This window comes from Biomphalaria glabrata, chromosome 9, assembly GCF_947242115.1.
Source record: "Biomphalaria glabrata chromosome 9, xgBioGlab47.1, whole genome shotgun sequence".
Lineage (NCBI taxonomy): Eukaryota > Metazoa > Mollusca > Gastropoda > Planorbidae > Biomphalaria > Biomphalaria glabrata.
Window position 1 is genome coordinate 38,776,616 of NC_074719.1, and position 12,896 is coordinate 38,789,511.

The 12,896-nt window shown below is 36.4% G+C and overlaps 1 protein-coding gene across 1 annotated transcript; it reads right to left on the minus strand.

Moving 5' to 3' along the window:
- Positions 1 to 2,100: 2,100 nt before the first annotated feature.
- LOC106071197 (mucin-5AC-like) lies at positions 2,101 to 11,454 on the minus strand. Its single transcript, XM_056041826.1, has 3 exons — positions 11,172 to 11,454; positions 4,039 to 6,747; positions 2,101 to 3,157 (listed from the first exon to the last, which is right to left on the minus strand). The coding sequence occupies exons 1-3, from the start codon at positions 11,215 to 11,217 to the stop codon at positions 2,994 to 2,996; spliced, it is 2,919 nt and encodes a 972-aa protein (XP_055897801.1). The 5' UTR covers positions 11,218 to 11,454; the 3' UTR covers positions 2,101 to 2,993.
- Positions 11,455 to 12,896: the final 1,442 nt, after the last annotated feature.

Consider the following 12,896-nt stretch of genomic DNA (forward strand, 5'->3'; position numbering starts at 1 on the left):
CATATTTATATTCAGTATAAACAGTCCCTATGTTAAATTAACAGACAATGAACATGAACATCACACTTGTCAAATAAGAACGTGAATTCGTTGGCACCTCATAATTCATAATAATGTATTCTTTTTCACAATAATGTATTTAATTAAATATATAATACTAATTAAAAACTTGCAAATATATTTATGTAGGTGCACATAATAAACGTAACTAAAACACAAGGTACAAATTAAAACACAAAGTGCATATTAAAACACAAAGTGCACATTAAAACACAAAGTGCACGTTAAAACACAAAGTGCACATTAAAACACAAAGTGCACATTAAAACACAAAGTGCACATTAAAACACAAAGTGCACATTAAAACACAAAGTGCACATTAAAACACAAAGCGCCTACATTAGCGTTGCATTCCGCAATGTCTGTGTCAGATTTTTTTTTTCTGAAAACTAAATCTTAAATATATTCCTATAAAATGACACTGACTAATTGATTGATTGATCAAAACTAGGAAAGGGATTCGCATAAAATGTTTTACACATGTTCCTTTTACCTCTTAGGGGCTCACTAAAACGCAGTTTTGACAGATTCGCAAAAAAAAAAAAAAAAAAAAAATACTCAAAAAATCGCAAGCTTTCTATTAAACGGATTTTTTTTCGGTATTTCCCCAAAAGGCCGCATTCTACATAAACAGAAATTGCACCAAAATACAAATTTCGGATTTTTAATGCATATTTTCTTTCTTTTTCCTGAACTCTTTTTTTAATTAGCCTTACGTAATAGTGTATTTAGTTCCGCTTCCTTAAAGACACATCTAAAAAAAAACTTTGTAAAATAACATAGAGAGAGAGAGATGATGATTTCGCGCGTGTACGTGTGTAGCTAAGGCTACCATTCTCTGTAGCAGTGTCATTTCTCAACATTCAAAAGGAGTCACATTATGGATTACAATTAATAAAACCAGCTTGTTATTTCCCATTTTTAGAAGATAAATAAAATATAATGTAATAAATAAATGTAGTGTCGGGAATGTAAGTTGGCAATCGCTCTTACAAAAATCAAGATCTTCATAAAGGAAAAATTAAGTTTAAAAAAACAACACTTGTTTATGTTACTTGTTTATTATTATGAAATTTCTGTGGGTTCGAACTGTGAGTCTTCGTGACAACAGTTAAGCGCGCTAACACCACGGCCAGGCATTATACTAAAATTAATAAGTAAAATATTTTTAAAATACTTTTTAAAAAACAAAGCATATATTGATTGAAATACCTTAATTATTTTGAATCAATCATGGAATTATTTTTAGTAAATCTAAACCAACCACAACTAATTTGTGCGATTGAAAATGTTTGTATACATTTTTTTGTTTTTGTTTAGCGCAACTTTCATGCTTTTAGCATGCTCAGTTTGCTTTGGTCAAATAACTTTTGTGGACCAGTTAAGAGAGGGGGGGATAGCTGAGAGAGAGTTATCGTGTTACTTTTTCAATTTTGTTTAAAGTTGCCTGAGTCTGAATTTAAACTCGAGCCTCCATAATGGAAGGCCGACGCGTTAGCCACTGAGCTATTTAGGTACTTATAAAATTAACGTTTTTATAATCTAAAAAAAAGTCTATCGTAGTTTTAAAAAATTTCAAAATTAATTAATAACGACTAATGGATTAAATAATTTGTTGATTTTTTTTATTGAAGTATGTGCTGTCATCGACGATAAATAATTGTGCAAAGTTCAAACCTGATCCTAGAAAGGGAAGTGGGAGAAATAAGGTGTAGAACATTTCCCCGAAGACAGAGTTAATTGATATCAGTTTTGTAAACAAATAACAACCAAAAAAAAAGGCTTTTCTCTAAAAAAAAAAAAAACAGCCTTTATTTTGTTTTTTTGTTACAAAAATATTTTCCTGTTTTTTTGAAACAAAAAGATTTTCATTTTCATTGAAGCCCAGTTTTTGTTTGAGACTATGTGACGTTTTTGGGAGATTCCACAAACGTCCGTAAGTTTGGTATAGTTATCTTTTTTCAGCCTCCGTTTGTTTATAGTATTAGTTTTCACATTGAAAGACAGACTGAACTTTTAACAAAACAAAATGTAACAATGTTGTTGTTTTTTTATAACTTTTATTGATTGTCTTCATTAAATGGATTTTCGAAATCGTAAAAAAAAAACGTGAAACATCTATTAAAAAGATATAAAAAAAATATAAATACATAAAAAAAAAATTTAAAAAAATATATTTAAAAAAAACACATTTTCTCTTCAACAAGAAAAAAACGTTCCGTTTCACGCTTCTCTACCAGCGATCGGACACTTGCATTGTGCTAACACCTATAGCCTATGTCTTCTCCCTTTTTTACAATGTTTGCTTTAATACTACTATACTTTAGAACGCACAACCAGGTTCTACTTTCACTTGGGAAGTATGCAGGGGGGGGGGGGGGGCGGCCATATACGTTGGAGACGTTTTCTTTAACAGTTTACTTTTTACATCTTTTTAAGAAATACTATTTTTTTTTTTAAATATTAAAATAATGAAATAAGTTTTTAAAAATCTATACTAGATATAGAAATTGACTTTGAAGCATGCTTCATGGTGTTCAGTTTAGGAGAGAAAGAGTTAATGCCATTTGTTGCGATCCTGCAATATGGTAACTGGCCAATTGTAAATGTGACTTTCATTCACGTACACATACTCTCGTACATATCCGTCTTCACAAGTATATATGTAATTATAATGTAAGCAAATGTAAGCAAATTGAGATTTCATTATGTCCTAAGATATTCAGAACATTCTGAAAGGACATTTTTCTCGTGGTCTGTCAAAGCATAATGAAAATGACATCTGATATACTTTTTTTTGTGTGATTACAACTGATTATATTTAAACAATTAAAAAACTGTTTAAGTGTTTTAAGTGTTAATAGATATTTTTTTTCTGAATGTTGGATGTTTTCAAATAACATAATTGTAATAATTCAGGTGCCCTAACTCCATTAGGAAAATTTTGTTAAAAGTATCGCTTGCTCCACAGTCATGTCCCCTTTGTTGCATTTATTCCCCGAACAGAAGCAGACGATGTCTTCTTGGTATTTCCGACAGCCGCTAGAGGGCACTTGAAACTGGAAATTGTAGTTTGTAGAACAGCCTCGAACAACGTCTGTAAGAAAAAAAAACACCAGAAATCATTAATAAATTGAAGATTTTCACGGTAAATTAAGTTTTCGGTTCTAAACAATGTAAAGAACGAAATGTTAAAATATCACTGTTGCCAACTAAATTAAAAAAAAATAACTGTGCCACAAGCAAAAGAGCGTAGAAATATGAGTTTACAGAGGTAAAAAGTGAAGCTCATAAATTGCATAGCATAGATAATCAGCATTTCCTTTTTTTAATAGTACACCGGATACACCGGATACACGGAATAAACCGGATACACGTGATAAACAGGATACACCGGATACACGGGATACACCGGATACAATTACCGGCATAGAAGAAAATCTATAAGACAGAAAACATATTAATCTAATATTCGAAAACTGGACTTGGTCAACATAAAAAAAAAAACTCGAGAATTTCGAATGTTTGTTTTTTTTCGTTTTTTTTTATATAAGTTTTACATTTACCTTTTAAATTTTTGTTTATTTTGGGTCTTTCACTTTTGTAGTAGACCGTTTTTAGAATCGAATTACACAGATAAAATACTTGTTTACACTTTGCCCATATTTAGACCAATAACTTACATACAAATTGCATTTTTAATGAGAAAACATTGAATCACCTCAGAAATATAGAGATGTTATAAATATTTAGGCCTGAACCAGTGGCGTAGCTAGGGTGGGGAGGGGGGAGTCAAAATTTGAAAATCCACGCCAGTATCCCATGTCATGATGTCGAATGTCAAAATTCAGGGGCCCTAAAGAGGTCAAGCCCTAACCCCGGGCCCCCAAATCCCTAACTACGCCACTGGCCTGAACATCTTCATGCAATATTAATCACATTAAATCATTTCAAAAGTTTTAAATAAATAGATCTTACTTCCTAATGGCCATCTGGTTACAGTCTGAACGCAAGGTCCGCTACATGTGTATGTTCCCTGCCTAGCCCAGCCTTTAAGTTTGCCATTTGCTGGACATTCAGTGAACTGCCAGTAACCAGGTGCTCCACTGGAGCATTCGTAACATTGAAACGGGGGGCTAGGTGGCGCTGTTGGATTGGAGAGCTTTGTGGTGGAAGTAGTGGTTGGAATGGTTGTGGTGGAAGTAGTGGTTGGGGTGGTTGTGGTGGTAGAGGTGGTTGGGAAGGTTGTGGTGGTAGAGGTGATTGGGGTGGTTGTGGTGGTAGAGGTAGTTGGGATGGTTGTGGTGGTAGAGTTGTATGGGATATCTGTGGTGGTAGAGGTGGTTGGGATAGTGGTGGTAGAGGTGGTTGGGATGGTGGTGGTGGAAAAGGTGGTTGGGATGGTTGTGGTGGTAGAGTTGTATGGGATATCTGTGGTGGTAGAGGTGGTTGGGATAGTGGTGGTAGAGGTGGTTGAGATGGTGGTGGTGGAAAAGGTGGTAGGGATGGTTGTGGTGGTAGAGTTGTATGGGATATCTGTGGTGGTAGAGGTGGTTGGGATAGTGGTGGTAGAGGTGGTTGGGATGGTGGTGGTGGAAAAGGTGGTTGGGATGGTTGTGGTGGTAGAGTTGTATGGGATATCTGTGGTGGTAGAGGTGTATGGGATAGTGGTGGTAGAGGTGGTTGGGATAGTGGTGGTAGAGGTGGTTGGGATGGTGGTGGTGGAAAAGGTGGTTGGGATGGTTGTGGTGGTAGAGTTGTATGGGATATCTGTGGTGGTAGAGGTGGTTGGGATAGTGGTGGTAGAGGTGGTTGGGATAGTGGTGGTAGAGGTGGTTGGGATGGTGGTGGTGGAAAAGGTGGTTGGGATGGTTGTGGTGCTAGAGTTGTATGGGATATCTGTGGTGGTAGAGGTGGTTGGGATAGTTGTTGTGGTGGAGGTGGTTGGGATGGTTGTGGTGGTAGAGGTTGTTGGGATGGTTGTGGTGGTAGAGTTGTATGGGATAGCTGTGGTGGTAGAGGTGGTTGGAGTGGAAGTTATTGATGGAACCACTTCTATAGTAGTTGGAGAGACACTTGTAGTTGATAGGTCATTGCTAATTTGTTGAGCATTGATTTCAATGGTATCATTAATCGTTGAGATGAACTCGATATCATTGGTAGATGGGATAACTGTGGTGTTATTGGTATTATTGGCGTTTGTGATATCGGTGTCATTAGTAGATGGAATGGCATTGCTGTCATTGGTAATTGGGATGGCATTGGTGTCATTGGTAGTTGAGATGACATTAGTGTCATTGGTAGTTGGGATGGCATTGGTGTCATCAGTAGATGGGATAACATTACTTGCATTGTTATTTGGGATGGCATTGTTGTCATCAGTAGATGGGATAACATTACTTGCATTGTTATTTGGGATGGCATTGTTGTCATCAGTAGATGGGATAACATTACTTGCATTGTTATTTGGGATGGCATTGTTGTCATCAGTAGATGGGATGACACTAGTTTCATTGGTAGTTGAGAGGACATTGGTGTCATTAGTGGATGGGATGGCATTGGTGTCATCAGTAAATGTTATAACATTAGTGTCATTGGTAGTTGAGATGACATTGGTGTCATTTGTAGTTGGAATGGCATTGTTATCATCAGTAGATGTGATAACATTACTTGCATTGTTATTTGGGATGGCATTGGTGTCATTTGTAGTTTGGATGGAATTGGTATCATCAGTAGATGTGATGACATTAGTGTCATTGGTAGATGCGATGACATTAGAGTCATTGGTAGATGGGCTGACATTGTTGTCATTGGTAGATGAGATGACATTAGTGCCATCGGTAGATGGGATGGCATTGGTATCATCAGTAGATGTGATGACATTAGTGTCATTGGTAGATGAGATGACATTAGAGTCATTGGTAGATGTGATGACATTGTTGTCAATGGTAGATGAGATGACATTAGTGTCATTGGTAGATGGGATGGCATTGGTATCATCAGTAGATGTGATGACATTAGTGTCATTGGTAGATGAGATGACATTAGAGTCATTGGTAGATGGGATGGCATTGTTGTCATTGGTAGATGAGATGACATTGGTTTCATTTGTAGTTGGGATGGCATTGGTAGCATCAATAGATGTGATGACATTAGTGCCATCGGTAGATGGGATGGCATTAGTATCATCAGTAGATGTGATGACATTAGTGTCATTGGTAGATGGGATGACATTAGTGTCATTGGTAGTTGAGATGACATTTGGTTCATTGATCGTTGCCACACCATTGGTCCCAGTGTTATTTGGGATGCCGTTGCTGTTCTTGTCTGTCGGAATCACATTGGTGTCATTGAAGTTGTCAGTCAAAGTTGTAGAAAATTCTCTTTCCTCTGTTATTGAAGAAACTGTTGCCTTTTCCATGATAGTTTCTGTTGAGTTTGTAGTAGCAATTTCTGTCACGTTTAGACCCTCCGAGTCCAGAAATGCCATGAACGGGTGTTCCGTGGAAGTTATCTTGCTCGTTTCAGTTAAATGTGTTGTATTAATGTCAGTGGAGTTTGTGAGATTAGCTTCTAAATACGTTTCATTGAAGGATTCTGTTGCAGCTGGTGAACTTGAAGTTACGGTTACTGAAGTTGATTCTGTATAGTCTTTAGTCAGCGAATCCAGTGGTAGGGCGATTGATTCTGTTGAGAAAGCAAAATATAATTCTAAGATTATTAAATATTTCTGACAAATTATAATGATTTTCACAGTGTGGCCTGTTAGTTAGTAATTATGTTTTCCAAAGATATGCCGTATTTTTGCGAATATACGCGTATAATATTTGAATATGTTTTGTGAGAAAGAAGTAAAAGAAAAAAGTTCCGCTTTCAGACCTTGCTATCTCTAAGGCAGAAGACATTAAGGTCATCTGTTTCTTTGGCCTTATCGAGCAGCACAACAATCAACCACCTTTACTTTCCCCAAATAAGATCATTTACCCATTAGAGGCGACCTAAAAATCCCGAAATTCAAAATCACCTTAGGTTCGGAAGCCAACCGCTTAACCACTCAGACAGCGCGCACCGACAAAAGAAGCATAAAAAAAAAAGAGTTCCTCCTTTACGAAGCTAAAGACGTTTAGTAAAAGCGATTATTTTGCTCTTATTAATGAATGAATGATTCTTTACCTATTTTAGTATAACAAGAAACATAGATCAGATAGAGACATCTAAAACAATTGAAGGTCATCTATCACGTGATGTTCGTGCAAGGCAGAACACTGGACAAAAATTCTGACAGGTGTCAATCAATCATTAGGAATTTGTTGACAAAAACCAAGAATTTAACACAAGACGTTTGCTTTGGTAATTAATGCTCTAACACTCATCCAACCCGTCAATCAGATAAATAAAAACAAATGTCACTATAATTTAGTTGTAAAACGATCCGAACCAAGGAGTCTCTGGTTCAAATCTTGAATTATAATGGGATTTTACATTTCCCCATTTTTAGGACGTCCCTGACTAAATTGAATTGGTTCCTGACACTAATTTGGGAACGTAGAGGCGGTTGGTTGTTGTGCTGGCTACACGACACCCTGGTTATCAGTCGGCCATAGAAACAGTTGACATTGACATCATCTGCCCTATAGATCGCAAGAAAAGTGTGTTGGTATTGACGTGATCTGTCTCCTAGACATGTTCCATGACATGACAAGCTGGCAAGTATCACTTAGTATTCGTTCTTTAATGACTGGCTTGAGAGCTAAGAGTCTCTGTTAATGAGGACATGATGTATGTCTACCTAGGTCAGGTGCATGAAGTAGGTGACGTTTCACCACCAAAAAAAAAAGCTATTCATCACTTGGCAAGCCAACTCACTTTGTCATGTAGATCTGGATCGGTAATTAGATACTTAAATCCACCTTTTTTTTCCCGAAATGATAGACAACCTATAAGGCATGAAGGTTTATTTTTTTATAATGAAACACAAGATTGAAATCTCTTGTTTACATGCGTCAACTCTGCATCACTTCTATGGAGAATTAGATCGTTTCTATTTTTATCTGGGTTAATTGAAATTTAGGAATCTCGATAATGAATTAACAGAACAATGAAAGTTTATTGAAGACAATAAGTAACATAAAGTAAAAAATAAAAAAGTAAAGTTCCCCTTTTAGACCATGCGGTCTACAGAGAAAATGTTAGCGAGGGAGTCATGTGGCCAGCACAACAACCAACCGCCTTTACTTTCCCAAATTAGCGTCATGTACCCATTAAAGTTTGTCGACTAAGGGGCGTCCCAAAAATTGAGAAATATAAAACCCCATGCTACATCCAGATTTGAATCGGAGACTCCTTGGATGCCAAGCGTTTTACTATTAAATTATAGTTACATTTGTTTGACGGGTGGACTCAGAGGCGCCCCAAAGATCCCGAAATTTAAATCCCAGTCTTCATCAGGATTCGAACCCGGTAACCCAGGTTGGAAGCCAAGCGTCTTCAGCTACCGCGCTTCTTACTTACTTACATTATAGACTCTCTATATAATATAAACAAATAATATAAATAAAAAAAAACAAGGTTACAAAGACAGTTTGTGTGAAAACACAAACTCAAAATCGGTCCCCGGAGTGGTCCACCCAGTGAGGTAAAAAGGCAGGTTTCAATATTTTCAGAAAGAACATCAGATTAAAATTCTATCAAAGACAACTGACAGAAAATAATGGAGAAAAAAGGTTAACAGATCTTGTGTGGTGCCCCAGCGGTCCAATAGACCAAAGGATAGGTGAAAGTGAATGTGAATTTAGATGTGAGCCTGGTCTAATTGATATAACTGTTTTGTAAAGAAAAAACAACATTTCCATCAAAAAAAATTCCTTTAGATGGTTATAAAAAATCTAAAACCGTTCCCATAAATGTGTTTAAAATATGGAAGATTTCCTCCCCTACTAAAGAGCATTCCTTGTTTGTTACTATTAATAGTGAATAGTTGTAAAAGTGGTGTATTTTTATGAAAAAAATTCTTGCATAAGTGATTTTAACAAATTTGATTTTTCGTTTTCAGAAAAGAAAAAAGTAGCCGTTGCATCAGAACTTTGAATGGTCCAAAATATTATGATGTCGGATTTTCCCTATCTTTTCGAGTTTACGAGATCTAAACGGGACGGACGGACAGACGGACGGAAGGACGGATGGACATCCCACACAAAACTATTAGCGTCTTTTCCCCTTTCGGGGACCGCTAAATAGAGACCATTCATCTTTTATGAAGCAGATGGGTGTTTTGTAAGAGCGAATATTGTACTCTTAATAATTAATTAATGATAGATTTAAACAAAGTTTACAATTTTTACCCCGCCTCAATGCCCCCCTCCCCACAAAAAAAAAATCCTGGTTAAGCGCATGTGTAATTCTACTCACTCAAGGTGAATACAATTCTTATGCTAGGCCTATAGATCCAGACTTAGAAGACGGTGCGCAAAATGTTCATGAACGTGTATTGATTTATTATACTTTTTTAATGAACAGGGCCTACCTGCGGAAATACCCGAAGTCGTAGTCTGTTCAAGATAAAGATTTTCTAGACCTCTAGAGAACTTTTTTAAAATTTTACTTTTAAAATATATAACGGTCAAACTCAGGTTTTCACAGTGCGGCTAATAAGCTAATAATTATTTTGCCCAAAGATAAACATCAAATGTCAAATTTCTAGAAAAATCGTTATTGTAATGCGTGTCCATGTTTTTCCAGCCAGGTTTTTGAGCCGTTGAATTAGCAAGCTGAATAGAATGAAGAATGATTTTTAATATCAGTTCATACTTTAAGAAGCTGGTGGTTGGTCTATCAGTTCTTGTTCTATTTATTTCCCGTAGTGCATTATAATTGCAATAAGTTTTTTCGTTGAAGCCGCGGAACGTAGTGTGTCCTATTTTTTTTCTTTGACGTCATTCGGAATAATTTCATTAATAGAAAGCAAAATTAAATTCTAAGATTATTACATATTTCTGACAATATTTATAATGGTTTTCGCTGTGTGGCCTACTAGCTAGCTTTTTTGTTTTCCAAAGATATATCGTATTTTCGCGCATATACCGCGCATACGCGTAAACCCGCACACGCTTATACCCAGCATAAATTACAAAGTACTTCCTGCGCTCTTATAAACCCAGCATGTGCACGGTTCAACACTACCGGTATCGGCAAATTCGTTTAGAGGCTAACTTCCTTGCCACAATGAATTACTGGTATATAAGAGATTCTCTGCCGCATCGGTACTATTTGTTTTGTTGAGGTCTATAATGAGAGATCTATAAAGCTTACCAATGTACATTTCACAACCACACAGCGACCTATTGGAGGTATAAATACCCACTGGTATGCTCATATCTCCCTTTATGCTATGTTTATGGGTAACATTTATTTTGTTAACCCCACACGTGACCTTTGCATACCCCGCACAGCTACTATTCGCTGGGGAAAACGTGTATAATCCTCGGGGGGGGGGGGCTATTTTTAACTTTTGGCGTTCAGCGAATTAAAAACTTAATGTCTTATTGTCTATATCAGGATCTAGACTCGAGCCCTCTCGGGTAGCCAAACGATAGATGCCCCTCAGCCACGTGATCACAGTTTGAAGCTACTTTGGAAATCTTATCTTATAAATTACAGACGTTCCTTCAAAAGATAAGATAATTGCGTACTTATGGTATTCATTGGTCAATCTAGTCGTGCATGTTCATTAGAGACTAAAGCTCTTCTAAGTCATTGAATTTCCTGGCTGATTCAGGCAACCCGTCCCATGCTCTGATGGCACTAGGGAAGGAGGCGCATTTGCAAGCAAGCATTCCTAGCACAAAGAATAATTAGTGATATGCTTTTCAGTGTTTAGTGTATTATTACTGCGTAGGATGTTGTATCTCTGCAGTTGTGGGTCTCTAAATTTAATTACTATACTAATGGTTTTATTCTAACTCTAGTCAGATATGAATATTTGTTTGCTATAAATCTCACTGCTCTATTTTATGTTTATTCTAGTGAATTCTCGTGTAATTTCTTACTGATAACAAAAAAAACAACAACAACTAAACTGTACATTTACTTGTTGCAAAATTAATTATACTTACTGCCCCACATCACAAGAAAAAACAATGCAAGCTTTACTGTGCACATTTTCCGTCGACTACAAAAATACTAGAGAAGCGTTTTCTTAACGACCTATACCGAAAAAGAATATATTTCTTGTGTCTCTAACAGACCAGAATGACCTAAATGGCTCTCGCGGCCTCAATTTATAGTGGAAATAGGGCCTAACTGTAGTTTCTAGATCCGGTAGAGAGCCAATCCATTTCGAGCAAGGTAAATCTAATGTCATGCGGCGGACTCATACATAGGTGAACAAAATGTATTACGAAGAATGCTTAACGCATTGACATTAATTTTAACCGGACTTAAATATATTTTCAGCTTTTGTTGTGGAAAAGAAACCAAAAGGGATGGACCGCTATGAAGCAAGCTCGGATGTTGTTTACGCCTGAGATCAAGATTACGTGACAATTTTTATTTAGGAGCAATTCATCTTAGTTCCTTTATTGGGTTTTTATTTTCTTGTTCCTTGCATTAGGGTCATATGGTTGACCTTACTGTATTCATTATCATACACAAGAATAACTTTAGGATAGGGAAAATGCATGCGTACCAGGTAACACTAGCGTGGATGTGGGGCATGGTGGCTGAGGGATAAACTGCTTGGTTTCCGAACCGAGGGGTTCGAATCTCGATAAAGACTAGTTTTTTAATTTCGGAATTTTTAAGACGAGTCTGAGTCCACCCAAATCTAACGGGTTCCTGACATTAGTTGGGGAAAGTAAAGGCGGCTGATCGTTGTGTTGGCCTAATGGGACCCTTGTTAACCTTGTTAGAAACCACTGATCATCTGCCTTAGTGTTATAGATGGCAATGTCCAAAAGGGATATTGTACTTTACTAATACTAGCACTGTCGTCCCGAACTTCCTGTTTTATTCGAATCAGAGTATATGTGTTTCTGTATTTCTTTCTTACATATATTCATCTGGCATCCAGGGCCGGATTTACGAAATAGCATACAGTACAGCCACCTATGGGCTTCGTCCTCAGTCCTCATAGAGGGGCGACTACAAACTGAACAATTTTAAACAATTCTTACTAATTAATGCACATGTTCTTCATATATTTAAATTAGGCTCTGCTACCATTTTTAGTGGCCCCGGAAAGGGGAAAAGACGCTATTAGTTTTGAATGGAATGACTGTCCGTCTGTCCCGTTTAGATCTCGTAAACTAGAAATGATAGTGAAAATCTGACACCGTAATATTTTAGATTATTCAAAGTTCTTATGCAACGGCTACTTTTTTCTTTTCTAAAAGCGAAAAATCTAATTTTTTAAATCACTTATGCAAACATTTTTTTTTTTCATAAAAAATACACCACTTTTACAATTATTCACTATTAATAGAAATAAATTCGGTAGACTCTTAAGGAGGGATTGTATCCATATATTATATCTTGAACATAGTTATGCAAATGGTTTTAGATATTTTGTCAAAATAATTTTTTTATTACATTTGTATTGCTAAGTTATGTAAGTTCTGTCGTACTAACTACTACATTTACACACACACAAAAAAAAATTTTAAGAGAAAAAATCTATTTAGTATGCATATAAGTTGGACATAATTTAAAACAACAATTATTAAGTAGTTTTTCATATCATCGCGTGAACTGCAGCGGTACACACTGGAAATAGTACACTTTACTTTTTTTACGGAAATGTTTTTTTTTCTTGAGGATTTGAATAAGAGATTGAGCCTTTA

Bases quoted from the DNA above. Each gene is read 5' to 3' on its own strand.
- LOC106071197 (XM_056041826.1), bottom strand. From the start codon at position 11,217: ATGTGCACAGTAAAGCTTGCATTGTTTTTTCTTGTGATGTGGGGCA. The intron at 6,748-11,171 runs GTAAGTATAATT...CTTTCTCAACAG, and splicing joins TTTTCTTGTGATGTGGGGCA to AATCAATCGCCCTACCACTG. The intron at 3,158-4,038 runs GTAAGATCTATT...TTTTTCTTACAG, and splicing joins AACCAGATGGCCATTAGGAA to ACGTTGTTCGAGGCTGTTCT.